The following is a 19,954-nucleotide window of genomic DNA, read 5'->3' as shown; positions in this document are numbered from 1 at the left end:
TTTTCACTCTGGCTCCTGCAGTCCAACATTTTGGTGAGTCCACACTGATTACTGCTAGCATTTTTCTTTGATAGTGCATTGTTCACGTGTGGTGCGACTGATAGAGTAGGGTGTATAAGATGGCCAATTTCCTTGTGACTTAGATTTAGAGTGGATACAGATGGTCATGAAGCAGACCACATAAGCCAACACAGTTTGTCTGAGTGTAATTATAAGGTGCTACAATTGGTTAGGTTAGTTTTCACTCTGAGGGTTTAGAGATGAGCAGTGCTGCCTTCTTTAATATGCATAAACTTTATAAGATTGGCTTGGCTCGTCTTTGCCTATCAGAGCTACTTTGAGGGTCCTGGCGAGCTACCAGTAGCTCCCGAGCTACTCGTTGGAGACCCCTGATCTAGACTAATCTCACATGTGGCATACTGGGTTTTTTCTTCCTTGCTCCCATCCTCTATCTGAAAGATAAAACTCTTTTCCTCCGCTTCATCAACCACCTTGTGTTCAACAACATGAACCTTAGGACTGAATACATTGCACACTTTAGGAAAATGTCCCTTTTTGTTGCACTTCCTACACATAACGTTTCTGGCTGGACATCGCCAATTGTTGGCCAAATGATTATGGTTTCCACACCTAAAACATTGCAAGCCTCCCGTTTTATTACTAGGGGCCTCTCTATTTTTATTATCTGCTTTGCAGACAGCCTCCACACTAGTAGAATCTTTGATTTCAGACTTTTCCTTAACCACCTCCAAAATTTTCATTTCTCTCGTACATAGTGCCGTGTGTTCCAGCCCTTTTGCTATACTAATAGCCTCCTCAAGGTCTGGATTTCTTGTAAGTAATTCCTCTTGAACCTTCACATCATTAGTGCATCTTACTAATTGGTCTCTGATGAGGGAGTCAGTAAGCGCCCCAAACTCGCAAGTGGCAGCCATACTCCTCAACACCGCTACATAAGAGGATACCTTCTCATCCTTCCTTTGATTTCTTTTGAAAAATGTATGCCTTTCAAGAACCACATTTATTTGAACTTTGAAATGCGCCTCCAACTTCCTTAACGTGTATTCATACACATCCACACCTTCCTCATCCTCATGAGGTTCATCCTCTATTAGCTCCCTGTGATGTCCTCAAAAACTTTCCTCCCATGTATACCAAGATTGTGTAACAGTATGTGTTGCTTCCTTACATTTGAAAAATTACCACCCCCTACGGCTATAAGGTAAGACTTGAAAATTCCTTCCCACCTTCTCCATGGAATTTCAGGCTCCCCTAAGTCATTTAAAAATGGGGGTGGTTGACTCATTCCTGCACCAGCCATTATGAAATAGTTTAAACAGTACTAAAATAAATCCGGATCTTATGTCTTCCCTTTCATTTGGATAAGCAAACATCTTTCTTACTCGTTTTCTCCCAATGTCTTGAGCTGTTTATTGGTTTTTATTGTTTGTTCATTGTGCATTATCTACTGAACATAATATCAAGATGTGTTTTTAACTTTTTTAATTTTGTTACTTAATTTTGTTATTGTGTTGATATTTAGGGTTTTTAATAAAACACATGAATTCTATCTACACAAATATCCGACTGGGTCCAGACTCTGGTGTCTTGTTCTGGTGATTGATTGGTGCGATGCATGTATGAGTGTGTGAGGTTCTTATATGTGCCAAAAAGGGGAATCTTTCTCTGGACTAAAATAAATCCAAGCCAATTACTAAACAGGTGATTACCCAGACAGATGGAAGTGATGAAAGGGAAGATAAAAAGGTAAGAAAAATAGAAAGAAATATGTATATAGAGAGAAAAAAAAATAATAATAATAAGACTAATTACATGCACTTATGCAGAAGACATTCCTACACCAGATATTATTCTAAATATCACAAAAACGATAGTACTGAAAAAAAAAGTAACACAAGTGGACAGCAACTCTTTTAACACCAATTAATTTTAGTCCTATTTTTGTGTTTAAAATTAACCTCCCATAGTTCCACCAGAGAGGCAGGGGTGGGAACTTCCTGTTATTATATGCAGAAGAAGAAAAAAAACACAGGAAACGCTGGCTTTCTCTCCTCCTGGATAAATCACGAACAAAATGCAAACCTTCTGTAGAAGTACGAGTGAAAATGTTCATGAATCAATCCTTTTAAAACCGCAGACTCCCACACGATCTTGAAAACAGTTCGTAATCCGAAATGGCTCACCCCTAGGGCCTGACGTGTATTTGTGCTATTTTACTGTCATATTTGAAGTGTAACTTATGTGTTTTGACCTCTCGTCTCATAAAGAGACTAAGAGGGTGTGTTTAGTAATAAATACATATATTTTATATATACCTGGTGTGCGATTCTAGAGGCGATAGGCACCCTGCCTATCACAGTCGTGGTTCTTATACCACTTTATTGGTATATGGGTTGGTACGCCCCTAGGGCCCAAACGTCTATTTGTGCTTTTACTGATGCTTAAACACTTGTAACTAAAGTACTTCGAATTCCAGTCTCATAAAGAGACTAGAGGGGTGTGTGTTATCTTAAATAGATATATTTTGAATATATACCTGGTGTGGTTGTCTTTCATTTAGGCACTCAAGAGATTATAGACTGGTAAAACAAGCTGCTTTACATTCCTTCAAGACTTAGACTGAAGGCTGCTCTCCATAGCTACCACTAGGATAGCTTAAAATAAAGGTTGTCTTTAACCTATAACCACTAAGGGGTTGTTTGGACTGGTACAGGGTGCCCACTATAATTAGTGGACAGCATATACCAGGCAACTTCTAACATCCTTTGTCCAGTTTCGCGCCAGATCAGGAGTCAACAGCTCCCAGAACTGGTTTGAGCTGGACTATGCACAGGGACACTAAGGTGCCAATTCCGATCCGGTAAAAAACATTCCCCGTCCGACTCGTATCCGGATTTTTTTCCGTCCGAATCGTCAAAGTAGCGTACAAACTGCCAAGTACGATTCGAACGGAAAAAAGTCCATACGAATCGCATTGGGAAGATTTCCCCACACGTCCTCGGGTCGGGAAAAGTCACCGACACGTCCCCGGGCGAGAAACCCACCGTGCGGAAAAATAAAGTCCGACTGCGCAAGTACGATCCCTCCCGTCCTCCCCATTTCACAACCGTACGCAAAAAACACCGTCCGAACCGAACTCCCATAGCAACCATGGAGACATGTGCCCGCATACGCGCCGAACACCCCACCACCCCCCGCCCGCGTATGTACGCCCCGAACCCCCACCCGTGTATGTACGGACCGAACCCCCACCCCAGCAGAGTATGTACGCCCCGAACCCCCACCCGTGTATGTACGCACCAAACACCCACCCGTGTATGTACGCCCCCGAACCCCCCCCAGCCGTGTATGTACGCACCGAACCACCAGCCGTGTATGTACGCCCCCGAACCCCCCCCAGCCGTGTATGTACGCACCGAACCACCAGCCGTGTATGTACGCACCAAACCCCCCCCAGCCGTGTATGTACGCACCGAACCACCAGCCGTGTATGTACGCCCCCGAACCCCCCCCCAGCCGTGTATGTACGCACCGAACCACCAGCCGTGTATGTACGCACCAAACACCCACCCGTGTATGTACGCCCCCGAACCCCCCCCAGCCGTGTATGTACGCACCGAACCACCAGCCGTGTATGTACGCACCAAACCCCCCCCAGCCGTGTATGTACGCACCGAACCTGGCTGGGGTGGGTGTTAGGTGCGTACATACACGGGTGGGAGTTTGGTGCGTACATACACGGCTGGTGGTTCGGTGCGTACATACTCTGCTGGGGTGGGTGTTAGGTGCGTACATACACGGGTGGGGGTTTGGTGCGTACATACACGGCTGGTGGTTCGGTGCGTACATACACGGCTGGGGGGGGTTCGGGGGCGTACATACACGGGTGGGGGTTCGGGCGTACATACACGGCTGGGGTGGGGGTTCGGTGCGTACATACACGGGTGGGGGTTTGGTGCGTACATACACGGCTGGGGGTTCGGGGCGTACATACCAGGGTGGGGTGGGGGTTCGGGGCGTACATACACGGGTGGCGCTTGGGTGCGTACATACACGGGTGGTGGTTCGGGGCGTACATACACGGGTGGGGGTTCGGGGCGTACATACACGAGTGGGGGTTCGGGGCGTACATGCACGGGTGGGGGTACGGGCCGTACTTCCACGGGTGGGGGTACGGTCCGTACATACCCCTGCCCACGCTCTGCGTGCCTGGGTACGGGCCGTACCCATGCCTTTGGTGGGTGGGTACGGTGCGTCCCACCATTGTTGCGGGGCCGTGGGGTCCGCACCGTACACAGGCCTTGGGGGCGTGGCTACGGGTCGTACCACGCGTACCCCTACATGACCCCAGCAATGCTGGTACGAGCTGTACCAAGGCCTTTCTGACGTGGGTACGGGCCGTACCGCTATTGTTGGAGTGACGTAGGGGGACGCGTGGTACGTTCCGTACCCACGCTCTTGCGGCCTGGGTAGGGTACGTACCGGTTCGCGTGACCATCCACTTCCGTTGTGGCGGACGCTTGCGTTGCTGGCCTCGCCCCCACCCCCTGGAAGTGACCAGGCCCTGATGGTCAGGTATGTCCAGGCCATGTGTGATTTGGTACCATGTGTTGGTGTTGTGTGTCCTGCCCCTGCCCCCCCCTTTGCCCCTGGTTGTTGTGCTGACCTTCTGCGGCGTCTGCGTCGGTTCCTGTACGCCAGGTGGACTGCTAGGAGGGCAGGGATGGCACGTAGGTTCGGGTCCATGTCTGTTCGTCGCGTCCAGCTGCTCCTTGCGTGTGTCGTCCTGATTTCCCGGCAGTTTTTGGCAGCCGGTAAATATTTTCCGTGCGGGATGACGTCGGTTCGAATCGTACTTCCTGGTTCGTGAAACGTAGGCTGGATGCGTACCGACGTCACGTCGGCTCCTTTCAGGATCGGAATTGTGTTTAGTTTCTGTTCGGTCGGTGTTTTGTTCGAATCGTACGGAAATGGTGTTTCCGTATGAATCGTACTTGCATTTTCGGATGGATTTCGCACCGGGTACGAGTCGGACGGAGAAAAGGCTCCGTCCGACGGTTCGTACCCGGTTTTTACCGGATCGGAATTGGCACCTATATGTGCCCCCAGTGCAGACTTTCCGGCATTCTCAGAGTGCACCCACCCAGCCCCAATACACTAAACCCTCTCTGGGAGGTGGTTACACCTCCCTGTGACTGGATGCCTATTGTCATGCCTTACTCTGCTCGAGCTTGGCTCAGCAGCAGGAGGGCAGAAATGTGTCTGTGGCTGGCAACGTCCATTTTGTGCTGCCCGGGTCGAGAAAGCCGAGACCGGGTAGACTGATGACCCATAAAGGTTACTTCTGAAGGGCGGAATCATACCTCCCACACCAGTTACTGGTGTGGAGGTATGATTCCAAGGTGTTTGACACCAAACACAACATGTTTCTACGCTGCCGTTTAAAAGATAGCATTTTACCGAGGTTATAATGCACCTTTACCTATATGTCTGGCTGCATCACAGACAACCCCGGAGAATGGTCTCCAAAGGCTGCAGAGGGGCCCTACTCATGCAGGGGCACCCTCTCGTGTAAAACGCAGCACCCTGCCTTCAGGATTGATAAGGCCTACCATAGGGGTGACTGATACGTTTTAAGTGTAGTGATTTAGATAGATATAGTGAACCTATATCTGAGTAAGTGGTGCAAGAACCAGCTTACACAGGTTGCAGTAGCAGACCTGTTGTGTCATTTTGAAAGGCCTCTCATGGGTGGCATAATACATGCTTCAGCCCAGGGGAGGCCTCTGGGGTACCTATGCCCAAGTACATGTGTACCATATACTAGGGACTGATAAGGGTACCTCAGTATCTAATCTGGAGTGTACCTAAAGTACATAGATAGCAATTTAAAAGACAATGGGCCTGGGTCAGCAATTTAGACACCAAGCGAGCCCTGTCAGAGGCGTTCCCTTTTCAAAGAGGAACGAGACAAGGCTGCCCCCTCTCCCCCTCCTATTTGTGCTGGCAATGGAGCCCTTGGCATGCCTAATTCGGTCAGATGACTTGATCCAGGGCTGGGCTTGGAGAAGCCACCACATCGACAAAATTGCCCTATATGCGGACGATGTCCTGCTTTTCCTGGCAGACCTGGCCTGTCTCCAGGCCCTCCATACCTTTGAGAGCGTCTCTGGGTTCCGGCTCAACCCGGAAAATTCGACCCTAGTACTCCTTCATCCCTCGAGGGAATGCTTCGACTGGCAAACCTCCATCCCTATTAGGAGACAATCCTTCAAATACCTGGGGATATGGATTGCTCTGCTCCCCAAACTAGAGAGGGCATTAAATATTACCCCGCTGGTCAGAAAAACCAAAGAGGATCTCAAGCGCTGGCAAACCTTACCACTCAACCCACTGGGGAGGGTGGCTCTGTTTAAAATGATGATCCTCCTTCCACCTCCCATGCAGCTGGTTTAAGCTACAAGATTCCTGTGGGGGGGCGCAAGACCACGCATCGCCCTCACTCGATGTCTGATCCCACTTTTGATGGCGACATGGGCATGATTGACTTTCACCTGTACTACTTAGCTACCCTACTTTTAGTCCTCCACGACTGGTTCACCGGGGGCTGGTATGACCCGGCTTACAGAGCAGAGCTCAAGGACTGGGAGTTTCCTCAGATCCAGGCATTCCTATATGGCAGCCCACTACCTACAGCAATACCACCAATTACCAGGGCAGTCCTGATAGTCTGGCGTATGGCCATCAGACACACACGTTGGGACAAGAAACTAAGCCAGCAGACACCTCTCTGGCAGGGCATGTGGCTGGGCAAGGTGGCGGCAGTCATGGGGGTTTCAGGCGATGGGACCATATTGGAATATCCCAACTGGGCGATGTCTGGGTGGGCGACCACATTAGACATTTCAAAACCTGCAGAAAAGCTACAATCTTCATACCTCACAATTTTACCTACATTTACGTCATGCTCTCGGCACACATATTCCAGCAGACACAACACTCCTTGAATTTAGCCCATTAGAAGAGGAGTTCATGATGGAAAACTTGGGGAAGGGAGGAGTATCCCGGATATACCATACCTGGTGGAAAGGACGGCTGACCTCTCTGGAGGAAGAGGACTGGCACGATGCCCTTATGGCCCCCAAAGCCATTGCAACTTTGGCCAGACTCCGCCTAATCCATATCCAAAGCGGGGTACAGAGTTCCTCAAGTACTAGAAGGGGGAGATGCGGTTGGTAAATGGAAGGTTCATTCACCAAGGTTTGTTGGTAAAAACAAGGAGCCAGGGGAATTCCTTTAGGTGGAACTAATGCTCTCACACACCCAGCAAGCTAGGTGTCATGCTTCATCATATGAGCATTGCCCCTCGTCAAGTCGGCGCTGCAATACTTGACGGGCACCCGAAACCGGGGCTCTTTATCGGGGATCTTTTGTTCCTGCCGATATATGCTTGAGTGTGAGGGGCCTAGTAAGATAAATGTAGCAGAAGAAGGAAGTGTGTAATAAAAAGGGTTGGTCAGTCCTAACAGTACTTTATTCAAAAGGTAGACTACCCTATTAAAATGTGTAGAGTGGCTAAATGCTAGAAGGTGTCTAGGCGTGAAGCTCTACTCTAAATTGATCGACATGTTTCTTGCCATGTTAGTCAGAAGGATCTTAGGCAATTCATCAGGATCAGGAGCTGTCTACATTAAAATGGTGATGTGTACTCTACATACCACATCCGATGCTGCGACCTAATACATTGACTAAATACGCTCGCAACGGAGCTGACGGCTTTAAAGGACACCGATTGGGTCCAGCGCTAACGAGCGCTTCACTTTCAGACCTACCCAAGCCGCCAGTGTCCGGGGTGGTGTTGTTTTTACCAACAAACCTTGGTGAATGAACCTTCCATTTACCAACCGCATCTCCCCCTTCTAGTACTTGAGGAACTCTGTACCCCGCTTTGGATATAGTCTGTTGGGGCCTGTACATTGGACCTCCTTAAATATAGCCCCCCTGTCCCCCCTTTTGGATTACTTATCCGCCTAATCCAACCATATTACTTACACACTGCCTATATCACCCCAGAGCGCCTTTTAAGAGCAGGCTTACGGCCCTCCCCAAGCTGCACACGCTGTGACCACAAACCAGCAGACTTTTACCACATGACCTGGACCTGCCCATGCCTTGCCCCTTACTGAGCTGTAATAGAGTCCGAACTCACACACATCCTGGGCTAGCAGGATCCCCACAATCCCCTAAGGCTCTTTTTAGGAGTAATGGACGGTCTAGATGGATCTCGATCCAACAAGGTGTTCCCGGGGACAGCCATTGCAGTAGCCAAACACGACGTCGTGGCGACATGGGCACAGTCTAAGCTTCCAAACATATCTGGGTGGCACCGAGGAGTAGACTGGTGTGCCGCGCAGCTAAAAACCCATATTTGAGGCCAGGGGATGCCCTACTAAATACCAAAGGGTCTGGGGCAAATGGACAAATCAGTTAAATTGATTAGAATTGACACCCACCACTGTCTAGAAATGTAATGTCCATGTGCTGTGGTTGTAGATCGACACGCTTACCTGTACCTTAACAATGCAACTGTACTCTGAGATACCAAGTCAAGTCAAGTCAAAAAAGTCTTTATTCCGAATATTTCATCATAAAAGACATGCTAAAACATCAATACAAGTTAAAAACATACAGATATATGTTGTACCAGTATACATAAAATCCTATAAATAAGTTTTCACTATTAAGAACACCAATATTATAAAAAATATTAAATGTGCAAAAATTGCAATGACTTGATATGTTTAAAACTTATGTCATGACCGACTATACGATATTAAGTGCAAAATATTTAGGGACTAAAACTCCGACTACGTAAGAGCCATGCCCAACTTAAATACTTGCCACACCAATAATCACAAAACTTGAAGTATCAGATTTCAATATTCTGCTAGCAATTGATGCTGTTCTAAGTTTGCGACAGACAGGGCGTAACCACAACCTTCTTGGGCGAATATACTCCGGGCAAACAGAGGAAATGATCTACAGTTTCTGTCATATCCTCACAATGAGGTCATTTATCATTACCCGGGGTAGACCAACTTTTAGTGAAGGAACGTAGTGGTAGGGTGCCTAGTCTAAATTGATGGTAGAGTTTCCTGTCCTGCAGTTTTGTGATTGTATCCCAATATGCCTCAAAATAAGGGTCATCCTTATTGGTCAAGTACAGTATGGTCAAAGGACCTCCGGTCATGGAGGCAAAACGCTTATCTTTGACCCACTGCCAGTATCTGTCCCTAAAGATCTTTTTCTGAGGAAAAACAGCCATCTCGGGATTAGACCACAACTCACCCATTCCCATATCAGTCAGGATAGCTTTAATTTCAAACAACCAACTGATTCTGTGGGAACCCCCAAGGTTTTTAACTTCTATCAAAGCGTTAGCGTAAGAGGACAGCTCAGGTGTGGTCCACAGCCGTCGCCAGAACGCCAGTGGCCTAAACCGCACCATGTCCTCAATAGGGTGACAACCCAAATCAAATAGAAGGGGTATGCGTGGGGAAGATTGTGGTAACTCTATTGCAGACCTGAGAAATTTATTTTGAGCCACTCTCAGGGAATTCAAATTACCAAACCCCCACAGTTCAGCACCATACATGACCGCTGGAAGGATTTTGGACCCATAGATTTTAATCAGGGGAGCCATAGGTTTGGTTAGCGAAAGCCTATGTTCCCTAAGCAATGCTCCACCCAATTGAATATGTTTAAGGGTATAGTGGTCAATCTGGGGCTTCCAACTAAGGTTGTCAGAAAAGGTGACCCCCAAGTAGGTGAAAGTGGAAGTCTGTTCCAATGTTACTCCTCCCATTTCGACCCTGGCCCTAACCGGTCTGGCACCACGTAAGACTATAAATTTGGTCTTCCCCACATTGACCTCAAGCTCATGTTCGCGGCAGAACAACTCAAAACGGGTCAGTGCTAGCTGGAGCCCCTGACGCGTTTTAGAAATTAGGAGGGTATCGTCCGCGAACATGAGCAGGGGGACCTTCATACCAGCCAATGTGGGCACATCAGTCGGAAAATCTGAGAAGTAGTCAATTACCCCATTAATAAACAGGCGAAAGAGGGTAGGGGCCAAGACACAGCCTTATCTTACCCCCTTGGACACCTCAAATCTAGACAAGACCTCCCCTGGTTTCCCCCAGCGAACCTGGGCATAAGTGGAATCATGTAATCTAATCAACAGCCTCAATAAACCAGTTGGCATGGACAAAGCCCGAAGAACTTCCCAGAGTTTGAATCTTGGGACAGAGTCAAATGCAGACTTAAGGTCCACAAAGGCGGCATAAAGCATGCCACCCCCAAGAAAAACTTCCTTCCAGTATAATAAGGTAAACCTAAAAGCCTGGTCAATGGTTCCGACATGAGAACGAAAGCCCGCCTGTAGTCGGGTTAAAATATTAATCTCAGAAATCCAATTCTGGATGCGACCCAATAAGAGGCGAGCAATAATTTTTTGGGCAGCATCTATGAGGCTGATTGGGCGGTAATTGGCCGGGGCAGAGCGATCACCTTTCTTGTAGATCTGCAATATCTCTGCCCCAAACCAAGTATCTGGAATCAGCGCACCGCCAGCCAGGGCGTTAGCAAGAGTGGTCAGATAGGGAGTCCAGAGGTCCAGGTCCTGCTTAAAAAGATCAGCAGGAATGCAATCGGGACCCGGGGCTTTACCACTTGGGAGAGATTTCAAGATTGCCTTCACTTCACTTGGGGCAAACCGTAGCCCTTCCATAACAGCAACAGACCACAAAACTCTATCTGGACTCTCACTAGACTTAAACTGACTTTCAAAAAAGGAAACCCACTGAGCAGGTTCGACATGATTTACCGGAATCATATCCTGTGGGTTCTTGCCCCATTTAAGAAGGGACCAAAATTGGCACATGCTCCTACCCTCACAAGCCTCATATAACTCCCTCCACCGATTTTCGTCCCAGTTTTTCTTGGCTTTCATTTGGGCAAGTTTATACGCGGATCTACAGCTCCTAATGCTTTCTGGTATCCTGGATTTAAAAGCTAGTGAAAGGGCTTTACGAGATTCTTTACAGCTTAAATCAAACCAAGAGTTATCTCCCAAGGATTTATGTTTGCTATTAACAGGGATACTCTTGACAAAAAAAGATTTAAGACCTGCAAATAAGTCTCTGTGAATATCCGGTATACTACACTTAACCCCATCGTCGGTCTCGCAACTAATCAATTTATGCATAGCTATATTCACCAAATTCCTAATGACTTCCTGTACGATGGCATTAGAAGCAATCTTGGGCCAGCGAACCCTTCTCTGATCATTAGATAAGATGGCATGCGCTTGCACAACACAACCATCATCAATTGGAGGGCCGTTAAAACTGCTATCTGATAGGAGCAACGTCAGGGGGTTATGGTCACTTTCTATCCTGTCGGTCACCACCATATCGATAACAGCCGGCCACAGCTCATAGTTAACCAGAATATAATCTATTCTGCTACCATTCCTGCCAATATTAAAAGTCAACGTCCCGGACCTATCTGATGTCGTTCTGCCATTGGCAGCCCGCAGACCCTTTTCAAGACAAAGACCCTTCATGTATAATGCTGTTTGGGTCCATTTCCTGATTGGACTTAGTTCCAACTGTGGAATTCCCCACACAGAATCCTCAACCTCAGACAGTTTCCCGTCCTCATCACCCAGGGGCTCAAAACATGTGTTAAAATCACCTGCCACCACCCTGTGGCCATCACTAGACACTGTGCAGAGTAAATGGTCTAAAAGATAGACTGTGGGGGAGCATTTGCCACCCGGGAGACCTCTCACGTAGATGTTTATAATAAGAATATTAAGGCCCCTTGTGGAAGTAATCCTGGTAACCAAAATATCAGGGTTATCGATCAGGACTTCCACAGCTGTGATGCCCTCACATTGACGAATCCAAGTAGTCAAACCACCCACCGGTCTACCTCTGGGACCCTTAATGGCCGGTTTGAAAAAGTTCAGATACCCTACACGAAGTAGGGGAACTAACGACCAGGTCTCCTGAAAGCACCAGATATCTGCCTGGTCGACAAAAACCAACCAATCAGGAACTGCAAGTCTAGAAAATAGACCTGCTATGTTCCAGGAAGAGATGTTAACATTATAAGAGTCACTTCTTTTATGCACTATCTGGTTCGCCGCGTTAGGGTGGGAAGTAGAACAGACATTGGGTAGGCCAGATAAAACTAAATCTTCTCCTTGGACCAATGGAAATGATTGGCCAGTAGGTGCCCGACTAGAGGGTTCTGTGACCCCTGCTGACTCATTCCCGGAATGGACGCTAACAACCCTCAGTCAGTCATTATCCTCCAAGGAGGAAAGGGCAGTGAAGCGGTTATGTAACAGAATAGAATCAAGAGGCTGCAGACCCTGCTGGGAAGCAAAATGTGAAGCGCGAAACTGTCTAGTATGCGCGTCCCTTACTGGTCTGTAAAAGTAACCAAGGGGCAGGATCATGATCTCGTTAGGGTTAGAAGCAAGTTGGGAGGCCCTCTCCAAAATTTGTTTAACCAGTAGAGGGGTCCTAAAACTCAAAACTGGTTCTCAGAAGCTCTAAAAACACAAAAACAAACATGTAGAAGAGCCGAGAAAAAATGGAGAACTAATTACGATACCCAACTCAGACAAGAATACAAAGATACCCTAAACAGCTACAAAAAACTAATAATAGCAGAAAAAAGTAAATACTTCGTTAAAAAGATCAACGAGTCAAAAAACTCCAGCAAAACCCTCTTTGATACTGTCAAAAAACTATCAAAGTTCGAAAACAACAACCCAGAAACACTGTCATCAGAATTCTGCAACATACTAGGAGAATACTTCGTGAATAAAGTCTCATCAGTATACGATTCCTTTAAAAACCAGAACACTGAGACAATAGAAGAGGATACATCACAGCCACCAATTCAACAAGACCAATCAGCTTTTAGATTTACATCACCTACAGCCGAACAGATTGAAAAAGAGATACACACTACCAACTCAGGCAGCCCAATGGACCCTTGTCCACCCAAAATAATGCAGGTTTGATCCATACAACTAAGCCGAGTATTGGAAAAATTATTCTCCAAAATTATCAACACCAATATCTTCCCAGATGATTGGAAGATGATATCCATCAGGCCACTACTGAAAAAACCCAACCTAGATTGCGAAAATCCCAGCAATTATAGACCCATAGCCAGGATCCCTTTCGCCGCAAAAATCCTGGAGAAACTGCTAAATAAACAGCTATCCCAACATCTGACGGACGGAGATTGGCTGGATCACTCCCAGTTCGGTTTCCGGGTAGAACACGGGACGGAGACGGCTCTGATCACAGCAGTGGAGGAGCTTAGGCAAATAATGGACAATGGATCGAAGGCCGCCCTGATATTACTCGACTTATCGGCGGCCTTCGACACGGTCAGCCACGAAATCCTTATTACACGGTTAAAAACAGCATACATACATGACACAGCATGCGCTCTCACAGCCTCCTACCTAGAGAACAGAACTTTCTCAGTAGAATTAGGAGAAGCGAAATCCAAGCTGTTCAATCTACCATGTGGAGTCCCGCAGGGCTCATCGATGAGCCCTACTCTTTTCAACTTGTATGTAGCCCCACTTGCACAAATAATAAGAAACAACGGCTTCACTCCTATATCCTACGCCGACGACACCCAAATTGTGGTGTCAAGAAGCAAGGAGGTACAGGACACAGCAGAAAAATTTCAAAACTGCATGACAAAAATCAATCAATGGATGAAAATGAATTGCTTAAAGCTAAACGGGGACAAGAGTGAGGTCATGATACTAGGAAGAGACACAAACATATGGTCCCCCATATGGTGGCCTAAAGATATGGGAAGATGCCCAGAGTCGTCAGAAAAGGTCAAAAACCTAGGGATCATGTTAGACACTAACCTTTCTTTCGACGCTCAAGCCAGCAAACTAGCTTCGTCACTCTGGTACATTCTAAAGATGATCAAAAAGATTCTACCGTACTTACCGTTTGATTCACGCAAGACAGTGGTGACAGCACTAGCCTTGTCCAGACTGGATTACGGGAACGGCTTATACGCCGGAGCAAGGAAGAAAATCCTACTTAAACTACAACGCCTGCAGAATGCAGCAGCCAGGTTGATACTAGGAATACCAAAGTTCGAACAAGTAAGCCATAAACTAAAAAATCTGCACTGGCTACCAATTGAAAGTAGGATACGCTTTAAATCATTATGCTTAGCGTACAAGGCACTAAACGGAATTGGATCACAATTTTTAAAAACACATCTGCAACTATATGAGCCAAACAGATTACTCAGATCCAGCCAAACGAAATGCATCAGGGTCCCTAGATTTCGGAAAACTAACTGGGGCGGAAGAAGCTTCCTGGTACACGCAGCAAGAACATGGAACCAACTACCACTAGTCCATCCCTGAAATCCTTCAGAAAGGAAGTTAAAACATGGCTTTTCTCCACACATCTGTAGTCAACATCATCAGACCCAGTGGTATATCTCAGCGCCAAGACGCCCTCGGGCAATCGCGCGCTATACAAATAGATAAATCAATCAAAACCACACAGTCCCCTACCAAGGATTTGTGAGAGTGGCCAACCCATTTTACCCGCCTAACCATTTTGAATTCATTAAGCAACCTTTTACTTGCCCCTAGTTTGTTCCCAAGATAGTAAAGGGCTTTATTTTTGAGATTGGACCAGTGCTCCCTTGTCTCTGCTGATAGTGATGGAACATTGGCTAGGATAACTGTATAGGGAGTTGCTTCCGGGGGGAGGTGTAAATTAATTAACACATCAGGGTCCACTGATGCCTGGTCAGCAGGACCTTGAGTAGAACCCCTTAGCTGGTGATCGGTCAAAGGTCTATCAACAATAGTATGGGGGGCCAACGGCTGATTAGAATTAGCTCTATTAGCTACGTGGTCAGAGGAGTTAACAACTTGGGGTCTTAAATCGAGAGGACCTTCAGAAACCCCTCTGCTTACGTTGCTGGCCACATCATTCAAATTAGGTTCAAGTGAGGTTGCTGCAGGCGGGGTTTTACTTGCCAAAAATGCTTCAATACAGTTTAGCCTTGTTGCCACAGAATCTAGCTTGTCCAAAACAGGTTGGATAAGTGAGACTAGCTGTTCCTTAAGAAGTGTGTTTAAAAGCTCAAAGCTCTGCTGGGTCATAGGTTGCAAGGGAGGAATATTAGCTGAGACAGAAGGAGTCCCACAACAATGGGCTCCTCTAATACCAAGGGGTGCCTTAGCTGCACTTGACTTACTAGGGGCTCTACCTTTCCTTTTCTTGCAGGGCGGTTCTCTAGTTTTAGGGTCGGTAGCTCTTTGTTTGGCCCTAGTTGTTACCATAGCGGGACTGGGGAGGCTACTTACGGATGGCAAGGGGTCAATAATCCCAGCCCTAGGTATTAGACATACATTATCCTCCAGAATACAGTTACCAGTCCCGGTATTCATAGGGATGTCCTGTTCATCCACATGCTGTGCAGGCGGTAGCGCCGAGACTGGTTCTAGGGATAGTCTTCTCTCCACTGCTAGAATCTTATGATTAATTACTGACTCAGACCTTGTAAGATAGTCATCAATAGTCCCCACCAGCCTAGCCTCAACTTTTCTCTTACTCATGATACTAAGCTTGATGCTTATAGCACTTAAACTGCAATAAGCATACACAGAACCCAATGAAGGAACACAAACAAAAGAGAACAAAGCCCACTTTTTGTTGCTTAACTACAAGCAACCCAGCAGCATGAACACAAAAGCCAATCAGGAACCAAGGGAATAGGCCCAGCCCAGCCTCAACCGGCCACTGACGGGCAAGGACGGGCCCGCCCTTGGCCCGGGCGCAGTCCGCGCACGTCCCGTGCAGCGGGGCAGGTAAGCGGCTTAAATAACGCCCCGGCGCTGCCTGATGTCAAGTACGTCAGGCGCCGGGCGCTATGTGAGCTGGGGGATGTAGTTATCCCAGGCCGTTCACCTCACGGCAGCAGTGTCAACTGTGGAGGAACAGGGCAGGTAGAAGATGCCCCCAACGCAGGCCGTTTCCCTCACGGCAGTCCCAGGCTGAAGGAAAGTGGCAAAAGTCCTGTAGGCGCGTCCCGCGCAGCAGGGCAGGTAAGCGGCTTAAATAACGCCCCGGCGCTGCCTGATGTCGAGTACGGCAGGCGCCGGGTGCTATGTGAGCTGGGGGATGTAGTTATCCCAGGCCGTTCACCTCACGGCAGCAGTGTCAACTGTGGAGTAACAGGGCAGGTAGAAGATGCCCCCAACGCAGGCCGTTTCCCTCACAGCAGTCCCAGGCGGAAGGAAAGTGGCAAAAGTCCTGTAGGCGCGTCCATGTATTACTGATCAAATGTGCTATGCTGCTATTTGTTTGCTCAGAAATCAATAACATTGTTTATCCCAAAAAATCCTCTTTAATAGTAAAGTTAGATTTTTACTTTCTATTTTGAAAATGGCACTTTCAGAAGGTTTTTACATTAAGTGGGATTTGATCCTGTTCACACTCATGGGGGGATCAAGTATTAAAAGTCGAAAAGAAACAATACCTCCACCAGCCTTAGATTAAACTCTGCTGACCCCTGTGGGACTGAGTCCGATTCCCCAATTGTTGTCCTCCAGGTCCTGGACCCTTGGCTGGAGTCGGGCTGTACTCCTCATTGCCCAACTGGAGACTTCACAGAATGCAGCACATGATGACACTGGGCCTCACAGCACCACTCAGCTCCTGGTCAGCAGATTTACCCTGACTTGATGCACAGCAATGCCAAGAGTTGCATCACAGCTCACAGCACTGTACAGCTCCCGATCTTTGGCTCCACCGGACCACACACAGAGCCTCACATAGAAGCACCATGCAACTCCAGAGGGGTGGCTTCACCGGGTCCAACTCAGCATGCACAGTTCGACACAGAGCCCTGCAGAGCCGCACTACACCGTCTTCGCACCAATAGCACAAGGTAAGACTTCCAGCCGAATTAACCTGGACCTTGATACGGCCCACGCTTTTTCACAGTCATCCTGAACTTGTCACTATTTCCCGCGCCGGTGTAATCAGATACCCACAATTGGTGCTTTGCACCTTTTTGTGCTATTTTTACCTAAAATTGTAAAAGCTCATAACACCGATTCTACTTATTGGATTTTTGTTTCCATGGTACCAATTTATTAATTAAAATATCCTCTATTTTTCTAAATTGGTTTGAGATTCTTATTCTTCTTGTGTTGTGTTTTCACATTATTTCTGTTAGAGTGCTATGAATACTATGCACACCGCCCCCAAGTTAAGCCTGACTGCTTAACCAGAATGTTAACCAAAGGTTTATTTAGTGAAGCTTGTGGTTCCACCTGACAACGACTGTGATATTATTAGACAAGGTTCTCACCCCCTTCAACCAATAATTTAATTTTGTACAGGCACTTTTATAACCCTACAGATATCTCTGCTTTTCTTTATTCTGACTGGTCAAGTTTTCTATCTACTTTTTATCATCTGGTATTTCAATGTCCTACGCAGTTGTATTTTTATAATTTTACGTAATTCCTTCATCTAACAATAACTGCACAATTTTGCTCCTATGTGCGTCCACTGATGGGTCAAGATTATTCTTGTTTGTACTTAAATTATTGCCAATTTTGCTGCATCTCTATAAATTATTTCTATGTTTGTTCAGTGATGATGTGTTTTCGTTGATGTCCTTGTAAGTGTACTAACCGACTAAAGCTCTTCCCATTTTCACTGCACTTGAATGCCTTTTCACCTGTGTGTGTTTGCTGATGTTTTTTGAGGTTGGATGACTGACTAAAGCTTTTCGCACATTCACTGCAATGATATGGTTTTTCCCCTGTGTGTGTTCGCTGATGTGTTTGTAGGTGTAACAACCGACTAAAGCTCTTCACACATTCGCTGCAATGATATGGTTTTTCCCCTGTGTGTGTTTGTTGATGTGTTTTGAGGTTTGATGACAGACAAAAGCTTTTCACACATTCACTGCAATGATATGGTTTTTCCCCTGTGTGTGTTTGTTGATGTCTTTGTAGGGTTGATAATTGACAAAAGCTCCTCGCACATTCACTGCACTTGTATGGTTTTTCCCCTGTATGTATTCGCTGATGTCTTTTTAGGGTTGAGGGGTCACTAAAGCTCTTCACACATTCATTGCACCTGAATGGCTTTTCTCCTGTGTGTGTTCGCTGATGTTTTTGGAGTTCTGATAATTGACAAAAGCTGCTCGCACATTCACTGCACTTGAATGGCTTTTCCCCAGTGTGTGTTCGTTGATGTCTTTGTAGGTCTGATAAATGACAAAAGCTCCTTGCACATTCACTGCACTTTAATGGTTTTTCCCCTGTATGTATTCGCTGATGTTTTGTTAGGGCTGAGGAGTCCCTAAAGCTCTTCACACATTCATTGCACCTGAATGGCTTTTCCCCTGTGTGTGTTCGCTGATGTTTTTGGAGATCTGATAATTGACAAAAGCTCCTTGCACATTCACTGCACTTTAAGGGTTTTTCCCCTGTATGTATTCGCTGATGTCTTTTTAGGGCTGAGGAGTCCCTAAAGCTCTTCACACATTCATTGCACCTGAATGGCTTTTCCCCTGTGTGTGTTCGCTGATGTCTTTGTAGCTGTGATAAACCCCTATAGCTCTTCTCACATTCACTGCAATGGTATGGTTTTTGCCCTGTGTGTGTTTGCTGATGTCTTTGTAGCTGTGATAACCCCATATAGCTCTTCTCACATTCACTGCATTTGAATGATTTTTCCTTTGTGTATGTTAGCTGATTCATTTTTAGGTTTCCTGAGTGACCAAAGCTACTTCCACAGTCACTGCACTTGAATGGCTTTTGCCCTCTGTGTGTTCGCTGATGTCTTTCTAGGTGTAATATCAGCCTAAACCTCTTCACATATTTACTGCACTTGACTGTCTTTTCCACCTTGTGTGTTTGGTGATGGTGCTTTAGTTCTGATGACAAACTGAAGATTCAGCGGCATGTGTTTTTTCTACATCCCAAGATTGTGTTTTCTCACGCCCCCTGTATGTATTGGTATTTTGTAAGTTTGATTTCTAATTTAACAATAAAGTACAATGGTCACTAAATACTTGTCGCATTCATAATATGTGTCAGGCGTCTTTGTGGGTGATTGTCTCTTTAAACTAGATAACGGTTTTGCTCACTTGTGGGTACAGATCCTTCCTCCTCCTAGTTGATGCAAACTGAGGCAGTCCTCTGTATTTAAGACAGAAGAGCTCCTCTCTCCCTCACCCTCCAGTTGTCTGGCTCCACTCCATTGTGCCTTTGTCTGGTTGCTGTGGTTTTGCCAGAAAGAGTTTACAAGATACCCAGAGCACTGAATGATGGTCTGATATCATAGAAAGAAGAGCACTGCTGTAACCACATCATACCGATCCCATGATCAAAGCTGTTGTTGGACACTGACTTATACTGGAGGTGGTTTGTTATTGTTTTTGCCTGTAGTTTCTAGATGTCATTTCTTCGTCGTGTGGCTGGAGGCGCCCAACTCTGACTTATGCGTTCACTGAACTGCCCTTGACGGCTTCTTCCAGGATCGGTGAGTTTAGGTTCAGGTTCCTCTGTCTCGGACTGCGCTTATTTTGTGCGCTCAAGACTTGTTTCCTGTTGGCTGTAAAGAGATTGAAAATCGCTAAATGGAAATGTAATGGAATATGAATACACAATATTTTACTGGTTGCAAAAGACATGTCTCCTTCACTATCTGTGAAACTTGTCAAGCGATATTTCATCGTACACTAATAATTAACTAAAAGTTCTATTACCCATGTGACATCTTTACTTCACAAAAGGTGGAGATTTACCAGGGTTCACAGAGTA

The 19,954-nt window shown here is 46.5% G+C and overlaps 1 protein-coding gene across 2 annotated transcripts in view; it reads right to left on the bottom strand.

The window, feature by feature from the left end:
- LOC146839149 (uncharacterized) overlaps positions 1 to 19,954 on the bottom strand; it is a 258,618-nt gene that overhangs the window by 180,590 nt on the left and 58,074 nt on the right. Inside the window, exon 5 of one of the 2 annotated variants that reach the window (XM_085603195.1) lies at positions 17,780 to 19,745. In XM_085603195.1, the coding sequence (XP_085459321.1) occupies positions 17,780 to 18,889 (1,110 nt within the window). In that variant the 5' untranslated portion in view covers positions 18,890 to 19,745. Of the gene's footprint in view, positions 1 to 8,639; positions 19,746 to 19,954 lie in introns of those variants that run through there. The other variant, XM_085603194.1, reaches the window with a different exon arrangement.

The sequence above is a fragment of the Triturus cristatus genome, chromosome 4_2 (genome assembly GCF_964204655.1).
Source record: "Triturus cristatus chromosome 4_2, aTriCri1.1, whole genome shotgun sequence".
Taxonomy (NCBI): Eukaryota; Metazoa; Chordata; class Amphibia; order Caudata; family Salamandridae; genus Triturus; species Triturus cristatus.
Note: the sequence above shows the minus strand (reverse complement) of the source record. Positions and strands in the feature narration are given on the sequence as shown.